Source organism: Carya illinoinensis, chromosome 4 (assembly GCF_018687715.1).
Source record: "Carya illinoinensis cultivar Pawnee chromosome 4, C.illinoinensisPawnee_v1, whole genome shotgun sequence".
Taxonomy (NCBI): Eukaryota; Viridiplantae; Streptophyta; class Magnoliopsida; order Fagales; family Juglandaceae; genus Carya; species Carya illinoinensis.
Genome location: NC_056755.1, coordinates 6,164,364 through 6,185,307, shown reverse-complemented (window position 1 = coordinate 6,185,307; position 20,944 = coordinate 6,164,364). Strand labels below are relative to the sequence as shown.

Below are 20,944 nucleotides of genomic sequence, written 5' to 3'. Positions count from 1 at the left end.
TCAAACAGAGGAAGACATGAATTCTTGACTTTGAATCCAAAAAGTATTGTAATCATTAAACACCGGTCCATCCCCGCGGCCCTCACCCTTCAGGGGGAAAAAAAAGAAAGAATCTATCCTCCCGCTAATCACACTCTGACACTATACAAGGGTTTAAGGCGTTAGAGCTCTCAAGCGTTCACTCGTTTAAAAAAAAAAAACAAACCCTAATACCCCATTCTCCTCCTCCTTCTTCTACGTCGTCGTTTCCCTCCCTCTAGTGTAGACGAAGATGAGCTTCGCGGCATACAAGATGATGCAGTGGCCGACCGGGATCGATAACTGCGCGTCGGGGTTCATCACCCACTCCCGCGCCGATTTCGTCCCCCGAATCCCTACTATCCAGAACGATGATCTTGAGTCCGACTGGACGCACCGCCGCGGCATCGGTCCTGTCCCCAACCTCGTCGTCACTGCCGCTAATATCCTCGAGCTGTACGTCGTTAGAGTGCAAGAGGAGGGCAGCAGAGAGTCTAGGTCTTCCTCGGAAACCAAGCGTGGTGGCGTCATGGATGGAATCTCCGGCTCCTCGCTTGAGTTGGTTTCCCATTATAGGTTTGCTTTATATCTAAACTCCAAGCAATTTTTTATGTAGAGTGCAATGTAGCTCTGTTTTATTTATTTTTTACTTCGTTCGGGTGATAAGACTTACTCCGAGAGATGGACCAATTTTGTTTTATTTTGATATGTGTTGGTTGAAAACACTAAAAGCTTGCATTATTACATGTAGCCATTTAGCTTGCATTTAGTTTTAAAAAAGGTTTACACGGTATCTCAAGTGAACGGTATGGGATGAATAATCGATAATCCAATATGACTACATTGCACTGTAACATGCACCCTCATTCAGCATCCATTTTTAGTAGGCTTCATCAAGTAAATGAATATCGTTACTTGTACATTTTAATTGTTCTTTCTCTTCTCTTCTTTATAAGTACGATACCTACTTGCAATCTAAATATTTTTGTATCTCGGTTTGGGCTTTGTTACAGGTTGCATGGTAATGTGGAATCAATGGCAGTATTGCCCCTTGGAGTTGGTGATGGTTCTAGGATGAGAGATTCTATTATTTTAACCTTTCAAGATGCAAAAATTTCTGTTCTGGAGTTTGATGATTCAATCCATGGACTTCGTACAAGGTGGGAAGGATGTTGACGAAAATAAGCAAAGTGCTGTTAGTTAATTATTTTTTTTAAAGGATTATGTTAGATTATAAAATTTATGTACAAAATAGCATTTCTATTGTCATTGAGTAATATTTGTGACGTATGAGGCAAACATGCATTGTAGTGAGAGCATCTGAATGTTGCCTTTTTTTATATAATATCTCATGTGCGCTCACCTATCAAAAAGAAAAAGGAAAAAATCTCTGTTCCTTATTTTGTTCCTTTTGGGCTATGCTTTGATTCAGTTATTTGCATTTTTTTTGGGATATATAACTAAAATGTTGTTTTTATATGGAGCAAGTTCTACCATTGAACAAGGGCACAAGATGATGTAGCAAATCTGTTGATAGATGCCTCAATTTTTTTGTTGGATGTGACCTATTGGATTTTTTTAGAACTAATTTATCCACCCAAAACTTTTTAAAGTTTCTAGCATATGTTGATCTTCTTAATTTTCTGTCATTAGTTTTGTTTACACGTACTCAAATAAAATTCTCTCCAGAATTTGTTTGGACACTCAACAGTTACTGTCCATTATCTTACCCCCAATTGAACATCATGCTTTTGTAGTCAAAGAACAAAGGTTTTTCTGCACATTAGTGATTCATTGTTTAAATAAATCATGTGTGTGCATGTGGGCGCAGTTTGGAATGCTAATATGTATAGTTAAAGTCAGTTTTACTTTGCTGGACACATACGAACTTTCTCTTGCTCTCTCTCTGTGTTTTTTAAATAACTAAATAACAAGTAATGTATGTTGATCCTGCTTACAGCTCTATGCACTGCTTTGAGGGTCCAGAGTGGCTTCATTTGAAAAGAGGTAGAGAATCATTTGCTAGAGGCCCGTTGGTAAAGGTTGATCCTCAGGGGAGGTGTGGCGGAGTTCTTGTTTATGATTTGCAAATGATAATACTTAAGGCTGCTCAGGTCTCTATTTTCTCCTATACTGTGTAACTTAAAAATCTTAGTCATATCCTTGTATCGTTTTTTGTTGGTTTATTACATTTATAGATTAATTTTGATTTATGCATATTTTGTTTTAGAAATTTGTGAAGAGAAGCTAGTTAGCAAATGCTTTTTTTTTGATAAGTAAATAAAATTTTATTGATCCACGTAAATAGGCCAAGCCCGAGTACACAGGGAGTATACAAGAAAGAGCCTAGTTACAATCTAAGTGCTACGGATAGTAGCATAAAAGTCATGTAGACTCGTTCCAGTCAAAACAATAGTAGAGGCCCAAAGGAGTAAAGTGTGAAAGAAAAAAGCTCGAAAAGCATCCGGAGAGCGTTCCTTATTCTCAAAACAGCGGCCATTTCTTTTGGTCCACGTGCACCACATTAAGCATAAATGTACCATCTTCCATACAGCTGCAATCTGTCGATTCCCTCTTAGCCTTTGCTAGCAAGACAGTAAATCGATCACCCTTTGTGGCATGACCCAAGCAATGCCCAGCCTCGAGAGGATCTCATCCCACAAAACTTTAACCGCGTCGCAATGAAGGAGGAGGTGATCCACAGATTCACCATTGTGTTTGCACATGAAACACCAATCCATTATGAACAATCCACGTTTCCTTAGCTTGTCCACCGTTAGTATTTTACCATGGGACGCCACCCACCCAAAGAAAGCAACCTTGAGGGGAACCTTGCTTCTCCAAATGTTCTTCCAGGGGAAGACATTTGGTGGGTGATTTAACAAGGCCTTATAGTACGAACGGATTGAAAATTTCTTATTCCCTGTGCACATCCATAATAGTCTGTCTTCCCCTCCAGCCCTAATCTTCAAGTCATGTAGTGCGCTGTAGAAGTCAGTGATGGCACCTAACTCCCAATCCTGTGCTGCTCTAGAGAATCTCACAAACCAAAGTATAGAATCAGCAGTAGGGCACATATTGTCAGCCACTGAGGAATTCTGATCAAACGCTATCCTATAGATGGAAGGGAAAGCGTTTTTTAGAGCGGCATCACCGCATCAAATATCATGCCAAAATCTAATTTGTGTGCCCCTTCCCACCACGAAGCTGCAATGACCACGAAAGTCGTCCCATCCATTCCGAATAAGTTTCCATACTCCCACACCGTAAGCTCCTCTTACTTCCTTTGTGCACCAGCCCCCCCACACACTTTCATATTTGCATTCTAAGATATTCTTCCATAGAGCGTCTCCCTCAAGATGATACCGCCATAATCACTTACCCAGGAGAGCCTTATTGAAGGTTCTCAAATTCCTTATGCCCAAGCCATCGCAAGACAGAGGAGTGCATACTTTATTCCATTTGATCAAATGGAATTTCTTTGTGTCCTCTAAACCTCCCCATAAGAAGTCCCGAAAAATCTTCTCCAGTCTATTCGCCACTCCTGCTGGCACAGGGAATAAAGAGAGAAAGTACGTTGGAAGGTTAGATAATGTACTTTTTATAAGTGTGATTGTCCCCCCCTTTGACAAGTAGATTCTCTTCCACCCTGCCAATTTTCGTTCAATCTTCTCAATAATCCCTTCCCATACTGACTTAGATTTATGAGGGGCCCCCAAAGGGAGTCCAAGATACTTCATAGGCAAGGATGAAACCTTGCAGCCCAGGATGGTTGCCACCGTACTTAGGTTGTTGACCGAGCCCACGGGGACTACTTCCGACTTGGATAAATTCACCTTAAGGCCTGATATAGCTTCAAAACAGAGAAGTGCACGTAAAGAGCGGAACTGTTCCTGATCTGGGTCACAGAAAATCAAAGTGTCGTCAGCGAAGAGGAGGTGGGAAACTGTCAAGCTGCCATGTGTGGAACCACCCACCGTGAAGCCAGAGTGAAAACCCCTTTCCACCGCCCGTCCCAGCATTCTACTTAGCACATCCATGACCAGAATAAATAAAAGCGGGGAGAGTGGATCCCCTTGTCTCAAACCCCGAGAACTGTTGAAGAAGCCTTCAGGTGTGCCATTGACCAAAACAGAGAATCTGGCTGTTGTGATACAGTGCTTTATCCACTGACACCAACGTGCCCCAAAGCCGTGCCTACCAAGGATATACAACAAAAAATCCCAATGCACATGATCAAAAGCCTTTTCCATGTCTAGTTTACATAAGATACCTGGAATGCCGGATCAGATTCTACTCTCTAGGCACTCATTGGCGATAAGGGCTGAATCAATAATTTGCCTTCCCTTCACAAAGGCGTTTTGGGACTTCAAGACGATCTTTCCCAAAACTTCACTCAGCTGCTTCGCTAGAACTTTGGAAAGTATTTTGTAGACCCCACTTATCAAACTTATGGGACGGAAATCATTCACTTCCACCGACCTTACCCTCTTGGGAATGAGGGCGATGAAAGAGGCATTGAGGCTTTTCTCGAATTTCGTGAGAGAATGAAATTCAATAAAGACCTTCATAAGATCCTCTTTAATAACGTCCCAACAAGCATAAAAGAAAGCCATAGAAAAACCATCAGGTCCTGGAGCTTTATCTTTATTCATACCTTTTAGCACTCCAAGAACCTCGCTTTCATCAAAAGGCCTCTCCAACCAAACTGCACTTGAGCGGTCAATGGTATCGAATGCTAGTCCATCAACCTTGGGCCTCCAAGTGTATTGCTCTGTCAACAACTTCTTATAGTACTGGACAATATGCTCCTTGATGACGTCTCTACCTAGTAAGACTCCGCCATCCGCATGGAGGACCTCTATAGCATTATTTCTTCGATGGGAATTTGCAACTCTATGAAAAAACTTTGTGTTCCTATCCCCTTCCCTCAACCAAAGGGCCCGTGATTTTTGTCTCCACATAATCTCCTCCATAGCAGTAACTTTTTCCAGTTCAGCAACAACAGTCAATTTTCTTGCCCTATCATCATCTGATAAACTCCTTTCTACTTCTTTTTCATCAAAAAGTTGTAGTTCCATGAAGAGATTGTTCCGCTGGTCATTGATGTTCTCGAAGACTTCTAGATTCCATTTTCTTAGGTCATTTTTCAAAGCTTTTAGTTTCCCAGCGAGTATAAAGCTAGGAGTGCCTGTGAACTGGTAAGATGCCCACCACGCGCTAACTTTCTCAACGAACCCATCCGCCTTCAACCACATGTTCTCGAACTTAAAATAGCGGCGTCCTTCTTGAATACCCCCACAGTCTAGGAGAATGGGAAAATGATCTGAGCAAAGGCGGGGGAGCCGCTTTTGACAAAGAGTGGGAAAGTGGGCTTCCCAAGAGGAAGAAACGACGAATTTGTCTAAACGCGACCATGCCCTTCCATTTGACTAGGTAAAATCTCCACCTGCCAAGGGAAGATCCACCAAGTCTAGATCAAACAAGAGCGTGGAGAAGTCCGCCATGGCTGTATCCGAGCTAGGAACCCCTGATCGCTCACTCGGGAACTGAGTGATGTTGAAATCACCCCCTATACACTACGGTATATCCCACCAACTGCAAAGGCCAGCTATCTCGTCCCAAAGAAATTTTCTGCTACTATCAAAGTTAGGCCCGTAAACACCTGCAAAACCCCAACAAAATCCATCATCCACATTAGAGAAAGAGCAAGCTATTGAGAATTCCCCAATATATTCATCTACGAGATTAAGTGCTCTTTTGTCCCACAACACCAGAATTCCCCCGAAAGCACCCTTAGAGGCGAGAGTGGTCCATCCCGCATACGAACAATGCCACAAGCTTCTAATGATGCTTCTATCAATATGTTTTAGTTTCATTTCCTGAAAACAAATAACATCCGCCTTCCATTCCCGTAAAAGGTTCTTGATTGTGAGACGTTTTTTCGGGTCATTTAAGCCCCGAACATTCCAGGCTAGAATCTTTGGCTTCATGGATCACCAAGATTCACCCTATCTTTAAGTCTTCCCCTACACGCGCTGCTCTCCCTTGCATCATAGTTTATGGAGCAGGCCAATCTTTTAAGTTCTCTGTCTTTCTTAACAACAGATTTAGCCAAAGCAGGCTGACCCGCGCTTATGGCGATGAGTAAGGCTTGCAACTGATCGTCAAAGCCTTCGCAGGAAATACCCAAGCAAAGCCGCATGTCGTTCACCTTCTTGATGACCCAATCCGATTGTAAATCGGATGATGAATCTTCTGGTGGCAAAGAGCATAGTGGGCTAGGCAGTTCCTCGGATTCGTCCGGTACAGTGGACAATAAGCCAGCCCCTAACTCCTTGCACACCAGCTGTAGTTCCTCGGATCCTATGTCTGAAGACCCCCCTTCCAGAGAAGAGGCGTCCACCTCACCTTCCACTGTGCACAACACCCTGGACAAGGTCTCAGAGAGACCTAAAGAGGGGAAGTTGGTTTCGGGAACTGCTCCCGTGTCAAGGCCAGGCATGGACGAAGGCCCCGCCCCTCTGGATCCGCTTGCCACGATCTGAAATTGCTCCGGAGTGCCGTGTATGGCTTCGTCTGAGGCTGTCGGCCTGTTCTGTGGCGGCCGCGAGGTGGTGGTAGCCTGAAAGGCGTTATCCATGGTCAACCCGTGCGTGTTTTCCGGCGGAAACAGTGGAGAATGAAGCTCCGTACCCACGTCGGAAGGTTCGCCGGTGGCTGGCGAGGCGTTCTGCGATGGTGGGTGGTCGGCCTGAGAAGTCGCCGGTGGGGGAGCGTTGATTGAGTGAAAAGCAGCCGACCCGTTTGAGAGAACCGGGTGAACAGCTGTTTCGGGTGCCTGAGAGGGGCTGACCCGCCTATCTGGGCCCTTTGGGCTTGCGGCCTGTGGAAGGGGTCCAAAGGCCCGAGGCTGAGGGCAGGCAGGGCCTGCCTTAGTAGCAGCTGACCCGCCCACGAGCTGGGCTTCGAAGGAGGGCCTTGCCGAGCCTTTTGGGCTTGCGGCCTGTGCAAGAGGCCTTTCGGCCCGAGGCTGAGGACAGGCAAGGCCTGCCTCAGTTGGAATTAGCCCGCCCACGTGTAAGGCTCCGTGAGCTAGGCCTTGCGACCCGTAGCCAGGGCTTGTGGCCCGTGGGCTTGTAGCCTGCAAACGGGGCCTTGAGGCCCGATATAGAGGGCAGACAGGTGCCCTCTGTCCTACGGCCTCCCCTGCATACTCTGATCTTCCTGATATTTCCTGCAAGTCCCTTTCAGCACCATGCTTTCTGCCCAGCTCAACCACCCTACCGTGTCCCATCACCATGCTCAAACCCAGGTCCACCTTTTTCACCAAGAAGGAAACCTCTTCTAAGACCCCTGAAAGTTGAGCTCTGACAGCCCATAAAATTCCTTCTACATCCCCCAGGTTCGTGCACTCATCAGAAGACCCCCCAGCAATCGCTGGATAAGGGGAATGTCCACGTTTTGGCGAGGAGCCAGCCAAGACCGATGCATAGGTTGCTGAAGTGCTTGGTTCCAGGTTTGGACCAGCGGTCCTTCCCTTACGCGACCCACCCTCCAGGTGCCCCACCACCTTCTGGTGTTTTGAGGACTCGGCCACCGTAGACTCTGCCACCTTCTCAAGGTGATAAGCAAAACCCTCCCATCCACAGCCCTTATCTCCCTCGGGTATGATTAGTGAGCCCTTTCTTCTATCATTGTTAAATTCCTCCAACAAGAGATAGCATCCCCTTGAGTTTTTGAGGAGTTGCAGAATGAGAACCCTGCTGCCTAACCTTAACTTTCTGAAGAAACCTTCTCGCCGACGAGAAACAGTGGCCTCCATTACCATTCTGACCACCCATGCAGCTGACGTCCTGTTAATGAGTAAAAATAAGGCCATACGTCTGTTTCTTTCGGTAATGCGAAAGAGGTTGGCACCCACCTTTGCGAAGAAGAAAGTTTTTGATTCAATCGGAAAACGCCTAGTCCCATCCATCATAAACAGGAAAGAAGTAAAAGAAGTAAAAGAAGAAGAGAAAGAATATTGAGGAAGGAGGAAAAGGGAGTTAGAGGAAAAGAGGAAGATCAACTCCGGCGAGGGGCGCCGGAGAGAAGGGTGTGTGCATGCATGCAGTACGGAGAGAAAAAAGTTCTTATAGTTCTTTCTGCTGTGACCATTAGCTAGTTAGCAAATGCTATGACCATTAGCTTGTGATTTTTTTTTTGGATCAGGATATAAGAATTTTATTAATGAGAACTAGGCATAGCCCAAGTACACAGGACATCAGCTTGTGATCTTAAGTGTCATAGTTCCAAGTGCTGGACTTGGTCATGGTATCATGGGACCCTCTAGTACTGGTCTGGAGGATGAGCCATGCGTACAGACTCAAACAATGTAATAAAACCAACAAATATTACTAGGTTTATAGATGAAAAGATTATTTGGATTGTCAATGTGATGTGATCTTCTGTGTCTTATGCCGTATTATTTGTGTGTTTTCTGTCCTCACATTAGGCCCAAGGAACAGCCAGACTTTAGTTTGAACAATTTGTGTGATACTTGGTATATGAGAGATCCATAATGATTAGTTACATTTTCAGTTCTATGGATTCCCATAATATTTGGGATGGTGTTGTAGAGAAAGTTGAGAAAAGATTGTCGGGTTGGAAGCGGCTATATCTATCAAAAGGGGGGGGGGGGGGATTAACCCTTATTAGAAGTACCCTTTCGAATCTCCCTACATATTTTTTTTCTTTATTTCCATTACCAGTGGTTGTGGCAAATCGGATTGAAAAATTGTTTACAGTTTTTTTGTGTGGTGGTGGAGTTGAGTTGGGTTTAATCCAAAGAGTGTGGTGGAGCTTCTAGCATGTTGGAATAGGCATCATAATAGTTCTCAACTGGCAGCGGTGTGGAGGATGATTCCTTTGTGCTTAACGTGGTGTTTATGGATGGAAAGGAATGAGAGGTGCTTCAACAACAAGAAGTGAGCTGTAGAGGAAATCTGGAATTTTTTTGTGTCTTCTTTGGTTCAGTGGTTTTCTGCTATTGTACTAAAGGGAGGGAATGTTCATGAGTTTTTGTTTTCTTTTCAGCTTTCTAGAATGTAATTATGTGTCTCTTTTGTATACTTCCTGTGTACATGGGCTTCGGCTTCACCTAGTTTCATTTGACCAATAGAATTTCTTATTTATCAAAAAAATAATAATCTATATATTTGTTGGGTAAGGGGGTTGGATTTCAAAATCCTATGGGTACTTGGCATAACTACTGAAGTTTAGGTATATTGGATCCTTGAGACTTGTAGTCCAGAATATCATTTTGTTTTTTGCATATTATTGTGGTCTGCATATTTGCAATGGTGGTTTGTCAATATCCAGATATATTGGTAGCTGTGCAGTGCATCACCTTTTCTGCTGATTACTTAGCCATGAGAATGACACATACTCTGGTTGTACGATTGAGACTGTAGGTCCAGTAATGTTTGAGAGGTTTCACCCAAGTAGGCTGAGGTATCTTCTATTCTGGTTAGTGGATTGTACCTTACTGTTCCGACTTAGTAAAGGTGATTTTTTTTTGAGCATTTTAAATGCATTAGATTAGAGAAACAGAGTAAACTTCTGTTTTCATATGTATGTATATATATCACATTTCTATGAAGACTGCAAGGTAATCTTGGATTCTTGCAAGATATAGGGAATTGAGATATAACATAAGTCATCAGCTTTGTTGATTGTGTTGTAACTTCTAATAGAATCTGATTTATGTTAGTACCCTGTATTGATATTGACAATTTGGGTGAAATTAAGGTAAGGATGACAAGGGCTGTTCTCCTATGGTGCCTTTTAATGGATTTCTTACTTGAAAATGTAAATGTTAAGCCGGGCAATAAATATTCAAAAACCTAACATCCTCTATAATGACATATAGCATTTGACCTTTTGATGGATTATCTAAAATGGACATTGCCAAATAAGAAAATTGTTTTTCTGGAAAGCACTTTCGAATTTTATCCTAGCTTTAAATTCTCTAAATTTTGGATATGTTTAAATTCTCAGGATGGGTCTGGTTTGGTTGGGGATGATGACGCTTTTGGTTCTGGGGTTGCTGTTTCTGCTCGAATTGAGTCATCCTACCTAATTAATTTACGAGATTTAGACATGAAGCATGTTAAGGACTTCATATTTGTACATGGTAAGTGTTACTGAGCAACCATCTTTTGTTTTAGATTTTCCTGGTAGAAATTTCAATGGCCACCTTACTTATCAAAATATTTTCTTTTTTTTTTAATTGGTTAATTTAGCTAATTGGTTATTCAATTCCATGTTATTAGTATGTTTTAGATTTGCTTGGTAGAAATTTCAATGGCCAACTTACTTTCTTATCAAAAAATGTTCTTGTTTTTTAATTGGTTAGTTTAGCTAAATTGATCATTCAATTCAATGTTTTTAGTATATTGTCATGCACATTAATAATCCTGACTATTATTATGATCGTTATTATTATGTTGTTTATCATCTATTCCTTGTAAATCATTTATCAAAAAAAAAAAAAAAAATCTGTTCCTTGTAAATCTACAAAAAATGCCTCCCTCTAGCTGCTATGGGACAATCTTATAGGTTACATCTGGGAAATTTAACTTGATCGATTATCATGACAGGGGTATAAGATTGAATTAACAATATAATGGGATGAAAAAAAAAAAAAAACCTTCAATAAAATGTTTTGATACAATTGATCTTATGCAAATTGGTGTTATTCAATAACATCTGATGCTGCATATGGTTCTCCTAGAAAAATGCGGATGGGTGCATGCCAATCCCCCATTTTTTTTTTATAAGTAATAAACTTTATTAAAACAAATGAAAACTAGGCGGAGTCCATGTACACAGGAAGAATCCCCCATTTTTTTGGTGAGTCTGTATGCCAATCCGTAATTGTTGCAGGTTGTCTAATCATTAGGTGACTTTAATGAGACATCTTGGAATTTACAAAAGTTGCCATTGGCTGTGTTGGTACCTATGGGGGTCAAAATGCTATATATATGTATATATATATATATATATATTTTTTTTTTCTGATGAGCAAAAGAAACTTTATCAATACAAATGAAATAGGTGATGCCCATGTACACAGGAAGTATACAAAAGAAAACACCTAAATACATTCTAGGAACCTGAAACACATTAAATTAATGTAGGCTTAGGTTGTGTCTTATTTTGTTATGCCCGGTGTACTTGGGCAACACCTATTTCATTTGTTTTTATATAATTTATCTTACCTATCAGTAAAAGTTTAGGTTGAGGAAACCAGACTAGGAGAATAATAACTGAAATACATTGTACTGAATCATCTGTGATGGTAAACAGGAATGACATTTTCTTGTGCCACTTGGAGTAAAATTGAGGGGAAAATGAGAGCTAATGGCCTGGTTATACAAAAGGTGATTGATTTTGTTTGATTTGACTGCACGTTTATATAGAGGTTTGATTCTGAAGAGAACATTGCACATAGCAGAGGATGATGGAGTGTTTAAGTGTCTTGGGACTTTTGAACTCTTGTACCTATAATCTGAAGGAGAAAAATATCTTGTATTATAGCCAGACACGCTTTATGGTGTATGTGGAATTGGTTGTACATGTTGCATTTTTTCTTGACATGAAATATAATCCTAAAATGTGGGTCCTGCATACCAACATATGTCACAATTTAGCATGCATAGGTGCCGTATACTTGGGCCTTTGTCTATTTTATGTTCAAGAAAATTTTGTTTGCCAATAAAAAAAACAATGTAGCAGTACTTTATCTCTGAGCAAGTTCTTTACTGCTTGTTTGTTTGGAATTTACCAATCCAATTATAGTCTGGAATCTACGGCTTTATAAATTGCATCAAGTGGCAAAAGTGTGAGTTTCTTGTTTGTTTGTAAGTTTTTTTCTTTTTTCTTTTTAATAATTAAAACGATGGTGGAGGAACTTGGAGCTTTATTTTTTTATACCCTTTACATTGGATGTTGGTTCATTTTGGTTTTTTCTGTTTCTAGTCTCGAGGAGTTTTGCTCTTTATTATTTGTTAGGTCAGGTGATCTTATGTATACGCCCTATTTACTTAGACAACATTCCCTTTGATCATAAGTAAAGATTTAACTTACTTATCACTTCTCCAAAGAAAAAAAAGGATTAACTTATAAAAAAGAAATCAATCTCAGTTAGATTAATTGATTGCCTGCAATATTTTCTATACATTTATCCCCTATGGGTTCGCTCAAGTGGTAAAGGCCTTGGTCTTGAGGTATGCTCCCCCAGGTCTAAGATTTAAATCTCCTTGGGTGCAAACAATCTCTCGGGCCATCGGACTAGGGGATTTTCCCCTTAAATTGCCTAAGGTGCACTTGCGGGAAAGTCCTTGTAGAGGGCCTATGGACTTCCGAGATTAGTTGGGACGTCGTTCCCGAACATCGGTGCCAATAAAAAAAAAATATTTTCTATACATTTAATTTCTTTTATTCTTGATTTCATCAGTTTGCTGGATAATTTTCTTGACTCGTGCAGTTTACATTTTTATATGAAAAGCTGTGGTCATATTAGATATGTAATGGTGATTTTGGCTGCCTTTAAATGACTTCAAATGAGCTTTATGCATTTCTAAACTTGGTATGACATACTTTATAGGTTATATTGAGCCTGTGATGGTCATACTTCATGAGCGGGAGCCGACTTGGGCTGGGCGTGTGTCTTGGAAGCACCATACTTGCATGATTTCTGCACTCAGTATCAGCACATCCATGAAGCAGCATCCCCTTATATGGTCAGCCGTTGTAAGTTTTTGCTTGATAGTCAATGGTCTTTGGTCCAAATATAATGGTGTATGACATGAATTTGTAGCACTCAGACAAGGCTGAAAAATTGAATAAAAATATATATACCCTGATTACTGCGTTTTTAAGCATTTGGAAGCTAATCTTATGTTTATTTTTATTTTTTACCTTTTCTCTTCTTTTAGAATCTCCCTCATGATGCATACAAGCTACTTGCAGTCCCATCTCCTATTGGTGGTGTTCTTGTGATTGGTGCAAATTCTATTCACTATCATAGTCAGGTATTGTTTCACTGAAGTAACTAATTTCCAGCTGTGTTGAGATCACCATCATCACCTTTGCTATCGCCATTGAAATTATCACTGTTACTGCTACTCATTCCTTTTGTAGGTTTTAATAGTGTATTGATAGAAAAGGTTTTAATAGAGTTTTATGAGTTCTTTGATATCTGTAAGTTCATATATTACTTATCAATTACTTAAAAGAATCCATATTTCACTTATAAAAAAGTTCATATAATAGTAAAATAATTTATCAGTCTTCTTTTTGTGCAGTCAGCCTCATGTGCATTGGCTTTGAACAATTATGCGGTTCCTGTTGATAACAGGTGACAATATGCTTTTCTCTTTTCTCTCTCCCAATTCCACCCACTTCCTTAAAAATGAAACCGTCTTTTTGTTGTTTCATTAATATTTGTATGTCTAAGTTTCCTGTATAAATTGATTTTTTTTTTTTTTGATAAGTAATAAAAGATTTTATTCCCAAGAAATAGGCATAAACCCAAGTACACAGGATGTATACAAAGGAAATACCTACAACTTTCCAAAAACGAAAGGAAAACTATAACAGATTCTGGAAATTATCTACCATTACAAAAGTTTTAGTCCACAAACTCAAAGAACTAAAGAAAAAATCCCTAAGTTCTCCCAACAAACGTTCTTTGTCTTCGAAGCATCTCCCATTCCTTTCAAGCCATAGGCACCACATGAGACAAGAAGGAATCATCTTCCAAACATGAACAACATTCTTGCTAACCCTTCAATCCCTTCCACCCTACCAATAAATCCACCACTTCCTCGGGCATTACCCAAAGTAAACCAGTCCGATTCAAGACCTCATTTCACAAGAACCTGGCCACTTCACAATGAAGAAAGAGGTGATTAACAAATTCCCCATCCTTCTTGCACATGACACACCAATCAGCAATGTACATACCTCTCATTCTAAGATTTTCAGTTGTCAACACTTTGCCCAAGGATACCACCCAACAGAAAAAAACAACCTTGGAATGGAACTTTCACTCTCCATATGTTTTTCCAGGGAGATTCACAACTCCTGTGACTGGTTAATATTCTGTAAAAAGAGGAGACTGAGAACTTAGAATTTCCTGCAGGAATCCACAGCATGCTGTCCTCCCTACCTAGCATCAACTTTGAACTGTAAAGTCTTTCCAGAAAAGCCTTAACAACATCCACTGAATATTATTGTCAATGCAACAGAAGGAATTTCCTACAGCTGCATTTTTCTCCCTTGCAATTCTGAAAAGAAAGGGACAGTCTTGCTTAAGTGAAGAATCCCCACACCACAAGTCATGCTAGAAAAGTATCCTTTTCCCATCTCCCACCTTCAATCTAATACGATTTGAAAAAAAAAAAAAACCCATCCTTTTCTAATGAACTTCCACAAACTCACCCCATACGTACCTCTAGTATCTTTAGAACACCAACCTCCGCACAAACTACCATACTTTACATCAATAACATTTTTCCAAAAGGCTTTACTTTCCAAATGGTATCTCTAAATCCATTTCCCAAGTAATGCTCTATTAAACAATCTCAAATTATTTTATCCCCAACCCACCACAATCAATCGGTTGACAAACCTTCTTACAACTAACCAAATGAAACTTTTTTCAACTCCTTTACCACCTCTTAAAAGATTCTGAAATAAACTCTCAATTCTTCTTTCAACCCTTGCCGCAACGGAAAAAGAGATAAGAAATAAGTGGGAAGGTTAGACAAAGTACTTTTTATTAGAGTTAATCTTCGCCCCTTAGACAAGTAGATCATTTTCCAACCAGCTAACCTCTTTTCAATTTTCTCAATCACCCCATCCCAAATATTAACAGATTTATAAGATGCCCCCAAAGGAAGCCCAAGGTACCTCATAGTGAGTTAAGAAATTCTGCACCCCAGAATATTTGCCGAGTCTGAAATCTTCTGAACATAACCCACAGGAACGACTTCAGATTTCGATAAATTGACTCTTAACGCTGAAACCGCTTCAAAACACAGCAAAAGTGCTCTTAAAGTATGTAGATTGTCAGAATCGGGCTGACTAAAAATCAAAGTATCATCAGCAAACAATAAGTGCGAGACCTTTAAACTACTCCGAACCTCATTACCCACCACTAAGCTGGACAGAAAATTACCCTCCACGGCCTTCTCAATCATTCTACTGAAGGCAATGAAGGCATCCATAATCATAACAAAAAGAAAGGGGGAGATGGGATCACCTTGACTCAAACCATGTGAGCCACTAAAGAAACCTACTGCTTCTCCATTCACCAAAATAGAAAATTTCAAAGTGGACACACAATGCCTCATCCACGAACACTGTTTATCACCAAAACCATATCTCCTAAGCAAATAATCAAGAAAATCCCAGCACACATGGTCATAAGCCTTTTCTATGTCCAATTAGATTGAAATACCAGCTTTCTCCATTTTAATTCTACTCTCCAAGCATTCATTTGCGATTAAAACAGAGTCTAAAATATGTCTTCCCCTCACAAAGGTGTTTTGTGATTTTAAAATTATCATCTCCAAAGCAGGTGGGTTGGTGGCCCCCACTGAATGGGATGGAATTTGATACCATTGGGTCAAGCGATGTCTCGTTTGGAAAGGGATTTTGAGGAGCTAGAGGTTTACGAAGTAGTGAGGAAAATGGCTAGGGATAAGGCTTTAGGGCTAGATGGATTCTCTATGGGTTTTTTTCAAAATTGTTGGGAAGTGCTACAGGAGGACCTTAAGAAGGTTTTTCAGGAGTTTTTCTTTGCTGGAAAATTTGAGAAAAGTCTAAATACTACATTCCTTGCTTTGATACCCAAGAAGGTGAGGGCTATGGAATTAAAGGAGTTTCGGCCTATTAGTCTAGTGAATGGGGTGTATAAGATAATCTCGAAAGTACTTGCGAATAGATTGAGCGAGGTGATGGGGAAGCTTGTTATGAAACCCCAAAATGCCTTTGTAAAAGGTAGACAGATACTGGATGCGGTGTTAATTGCCAATGAATGCCTCGATAGTATACTGAAAGCCGGGAACTCAGGGATCATGTGTAAACTAAACATGGAAAAGGCTTATGACCATGTTAATTGGGATTTCCTTCTGCACTTGCTCAAGAGATGTGGATTTGGGGAGTGATGGAGGGTGTGGATACTCTGATGTATATCTACAGCAAAGTACTATGTGTTGATAAATGGAGTTTCAGTGGGTTTTTTTAGAGTTCCCGTGGATTGCGACAAGGGGACCGGTTGTCACCTTTATTGTTCGTTATAGTTATGGAGGCCTTAAGTAGGATGCTCTCGGCTATGGTTGAAAATGGATTCCTAAAAGGGTTTTCGATCGGAACCCCAGATAGGGGTATTATTAATATTTCTCATTACTATTTGTAGATGACACTTATTATGTGTGAAGCAGAGCAAAATCAGATGCAAGTGTTGAAGGCCCTAATCTTTTGCTTCGAGGCAGTTTTTGGTTTGAAGGTGAATTGGAGAAATCAGAGTTGGTGCCAATCGGGAAAGTTTCTAACATCCGCCAGTTAGCGAGAACGATGGTGTGCAAGATAACCTCATTTCCTATGACTTGGCACTTCCTTTAGGGAGTGCCTTGAGGGTGCCCTTGGTCTGAGATTCAATGATCGAAAAAATAGAGCAGAGATTGGCGGGGTGGAAGAGAATGTACTTGTCGAAAGGTGGAAGGATTACATTGACAAAGAGTACACTCTCTAACCTACCTACTTATTTTTTATCTCTCTTTCCAATACTAGCAAGTGTGGCGGCCCATATTGAGAAGCTCTAGCATGATTTCTTGTGTTGGGGGGGGGGGGGGTTTGGGGGAGGAGTTCAAGTTTCACTTGGTTAAGTGGGAGCATGTTTGTCGTCCTATTTCTGGGGGAGGGTTGGAGGTTAGAAATCTAAGGGTTTTCAATCGTGCACCATTAGGCAAATGGCTGTGGAGATTTTCTAGGGAACAAGGCTCTCTATGGAAATTGGTGATTGAGAAAAAATATAGTGGTTTATGGGGGGATTGGTGTACTAGAGAAGTAAGGGGAGCTTATGGAAACATATAAGAAGAGGTTGGGGGGTTTTTAATCGTCATGTCAAGCTTTGTTTGGGTATGGGATCCAGGATCAAATTCTAGAGAGATGTTTGGTGTGGTAGCAGGTCTTTGAAAGACTTGTATCCTCTTCTTTTCTAGATGGCGAGTGCCAAGGATGTCTCAGTGGTACAAGTTATGGAGTTATCGGGGGGACAAATTCTTTGGAATATTAATTTTAGTAGGGTGGCACAAGATTGGGAATTAAGTAACTTCACAGACTTCTACAGCCTCATATATTCCATAGGACCAAACATGCAGCAAGAGGGTGTTCTGTGGTGGACTCTAGCAAGCAAAGGTAATTTTTCCGTTCGTTCTTTCTATAAGGCCCTCACCCAAGAGCCCAATTCTCTGCGTCTTTGGAGAAAGATTTGCATCCCCAAAGTTTCTTTCTTTGTATGGACTGCACCCCTGGGAAAGATACTTACCACAGACAATTTGAGGAAAAGGAGGATCATTATTGCAGACTGGTGTTGCATGTGTAGAAGAGGGGGAGAGTCGGTAGATCATCTCCTTTTGCATTGTGATACAGCAAGGGCTCTCTGGAATGAGATATTCACATGACTGGATATGGCTTGGGTGATGCCAAAAAATGTGGAGGCGGCTTTGGCTAGCTGGTCAAACATAAGAGGTAGACAACCAATTAAAACTATCTGGAAGATGATCTCCATATGCATTATGTGGTGCGTGTGGCAGGAGTGAAACGAGTGGACTTTCGAAGACCAGGAAAGATCCTTGGAGGAGCTTAAACTTTTATTTTTTAGAACTCTTTGTAACTGGGCTATTGCTGTGGATTTTAATGGCATGGCCCTTCATGATTTTCTTGCCTCTAATGTGCCTACCTAGTTAGGGCATTAGAATTGTAATACTGGCTTTGCCATTGATCAATATAATTTGTTTATTTATTTAAAAAAAAAAAATTATCCTCTCCAACACCCTACTCAAATGGTTGGCCATCACCTTAGAAATGATTTTATACATTCCATTCACCAAACTAATAGGCCGAAAATCTCTCATCTGCACAGCCCCTACCTTTTTCAGAAGAAGTGCAATGAAAGTCACATTAAACTCTTCTCAAACTTATGTATGCATGAAACTCAGCAAACACCTTCAGAATATCTTCTCTAACGATGTCCCAGCATACTTGAAAAAACACCAAAGAGAACCTATCCTGACCTGGAGCCTTGTCCCTATCCATACCTTTAACCACATTAAGTACTTATTCTTTAAACTCTCTCTCCAGCCAATCAGCTTCGACCTGATCTATAGAGTCGAAACCAAGTCTGTCCAGTTTTGGTCTTCAAGTAAAATCTTCTGAAAACAGCTGCTCATAAAAATTCAGTATGTCGTTGGAAAATTGAAAGGAAGTTAGCTGGTTGGAAAATGATCTACTTGTCTAAGGGGGGAAGATTAACTCTAATAAAAAGGAGGTTAGCTGGTTGCTACTCTATGTTTGGTAGCAAATTTTATCTATCCTCTATTTATTTTCTCCTTTTGAAATAAATTATTTTTTTCCTTTTTGTCTTTGAATCTTCTCTCTTCTTTGTCCTAGACTTAGAATATCTGGAGGAAACTACAATTTGCATCCCCAGACTTTCACCACCTTTTCATCTTCTGCTCAAACCTACAAAAACCATCAATTTGCACCCCAAACTATCACATTTTGGAAATTTGCATCATCAACCGCTAGTTGAATGTCAAGATTATACCACATGTACTATTTTTTTTTTATTGATCTTAATGGTTAGATCCTGAGCGTGTAAATTTCCAAAAACATGCTTCTCTCAGGAGACAACTGAGGCAAGTAGCTAGTTGACTGTAGGTTTAGAGCACACTAGGATAGATTCTAACTAACCTAGGCGAATGGGCTTTTCTGATGGTAGTTTTGGGGTGCAAAATGTATTTTCCTTTGTGTGGCGACTATTTAAATGCATGCAATTACTTGTAAAAAAGGTGTTGATTTTAATCTCCCTTAGTTGAGTTGGATGCAAGAATTTTTCTCATGTTTGAAGTTCTTTGTATTTTATTTCAGTCAGGAGATGCCGAGATCAAGTTTTAGTGTAGAGCTTGATGTTGCCAATGCAACTTGGTTATTGACTGATGTGGCCTTGGTGTCAACAAAAACTGGGGAACTGCTCTTACTGACCCTGGTTTATGATGGCCGGTAGGTCATCACGTTCTTTATCTTCCTCTCATTTTTCTTTTTTTTGGCCTTTTGCAATTGGCCTGATGCAAGTGGTAGCACATTGTTTCTCGTGTAAGATTCTGTCTTGATAAATGGTACGGCACCTGATTTCTTTGAGAGCTTTTGCAGTTTGCATCAAGGGAGCGTATTATCATCATTGCAATTTGTTTTCAGTCATCTGTATCATTTTCATATATGCTGCTTGAAACGTGAAGCATTGATTTCCCTTGAAGTGAAAGAACCTCAAATTCCTTGATGCGATCTAGTCTGCAGCCCATAATATTTGTGTTTAACACTCTTGTTTGGTTGGGTTGTTTATTATAAAAAATAAAATGACTAATGCTGTTATAAGTGCAATTGCAGCTCTGTAATAATGTGTATAAAACCGGAGTTTCCTCCCCATGTGAACTATATGGACTGCCCAATTATAATTTCTTATTGGATTACATGGTGTTATGCCTATAATTCTGAAGTGTTGTTTTGAATCACAGGGTTGTGTACAGAATTGATCTTTCAAAGTCTAAAGCTTCAGTGCTTACATCGGTTGGTTACATATTTTAAGACCTTTTCAGGCTAACTGCTTAGTAGCATTAAACTATCTAGCATTTCGTATCTTTGTTTTTCTAAATTTCACTGTTTAATTATTTTTGGGGATATCTACTAATTTTTTTTACAGGGGATTACAACAATTGGGAACTCGTTATTTTTTCTGGGCAGTCGGTTGGGAGATAGTTTGCTTGTGCAATTTACTTGTGGATTGGGTTCTGCGATACTTTCATCTGGACAAAAGGAAGAGGTTTGTATTGGAAGTCAACTTCCCTTTTCTACCTTGTTGCAAGAAGGTTCAACCTAACGATGTTTTATTTTTTGAGCACGATAATCTGATTGTGCTAGCTAAATTTTGTGTCTTAACCTATCATCAGTGAACGCTGATACTTTGGGTGCTGATGTACAATATCTTTCATTATATTTTTCTTTTTAACTTCAAATCTCATGGTTCATTGAACTTATAAAAAAAAAATCTCATGGTTCGTTGAAAATTTCAAATAAGTTCTCTGTTATTTTGGTTTTTTATTAAGATTTGTTTTTGTCTTTTTTATTTTGTATTTTTTATTATTTCTCAAGTTGAGGAGACACTTTTCAGATAACATTATCTTTACAGGTTGGAGATATCGAAGGTGATGCCCCTCCAGTAAAGCGATTGCGAAGATCATCTTCTGATGCTTTGCAAGATATGGTTAGCGGTGACGAGATTTCCTTGTATGGCTCTGCTCCAAATAATGCAGATTCAACACAGGTTGTCTATCATTACATCAACACGCACCTTTTTTATAGTTATTTTCTGCTTAATAGTTTACATTTGAAGAATTTTTATGAAAACACAAACATGGAGCCAAATCCCTTTGTTGTTTGGAAAGGTTATTTAAAACATCAAGTTTAAGACCCACTTCCATGATTATTTAAGCATCTATAAGATCAAATGCTGGGATCTAAAAACTGGTGGCTAAATATTGCACTCATCTCTACATGGGAACCTCCTAAATAATTTGCCTACCCTTTCAAATTA

General features: G+C 40.1%; 1 protein-coding gene across 3 annotated transcripts in view; it reads left to right on the top strand.

The window, feature by feature from the left end:
• The window catches only part of LOC122307008 (cleavage and polyadenylation specificity factor subunit 1), a 38,139-nt gene continuing 17,195 nt past the window's right edge, over positions 1 to 20,944 (top strand). Inside the window, exons 1-11 of one of the 3 annotated variants that reach the window (XM_043119607.1) lie at positions 1 to 594; positions 1,032 to 1,178; positions 1,979 to 2,132; positions 10,060 to 10,195; positions 12,671 to 12,816; positions 13,002 to 13,097; positions 13,371 to 13,423; positions 19,225 to 19,356; positions 19,869 to 19,920; positions 20,054 to 20,173; positions 20,540 to 20,674. In XM_043119607.1, coding sequence (XP_042975541.1) covers positions 272 to 594; positions 1,032 to 1,178; positions 1,979 to 2,132; positions 10,060 to 10,195; positions 12,671 to 12,816; positions 13,002 to 13,097; positions 13,371 to 13,423; positions 19,225 to 19,356; positions 19,869 to 19,920; positions 20,054 to 20,173; positions 20,540 to 20,674 — 1,494 coding nt within the window. In that variant the 5' untranslated portion in view covers positions 1 to 271. Of the gene's footprint in view, positions 595 to 1,031; positions 1,179 to 1,978; positions 2,133 to 9,473; positions 9,529 to 10,059; positions 10,196 to 11,370; positions 11,445 to 12,670; positions 12,817 to 13,001; positions 13,098 to 13,370; positions 13,424 to 19,224; positions 19,357 to 19,868; positions 19,921 to 20,053; positions 20,174 to 20,539; positions 20,675 to 20,944 lie in introns of those variants that run through there. The other 2 variants (XM_043119609.1, XM_043119608.1) reach the window with 2 other exon arrangements.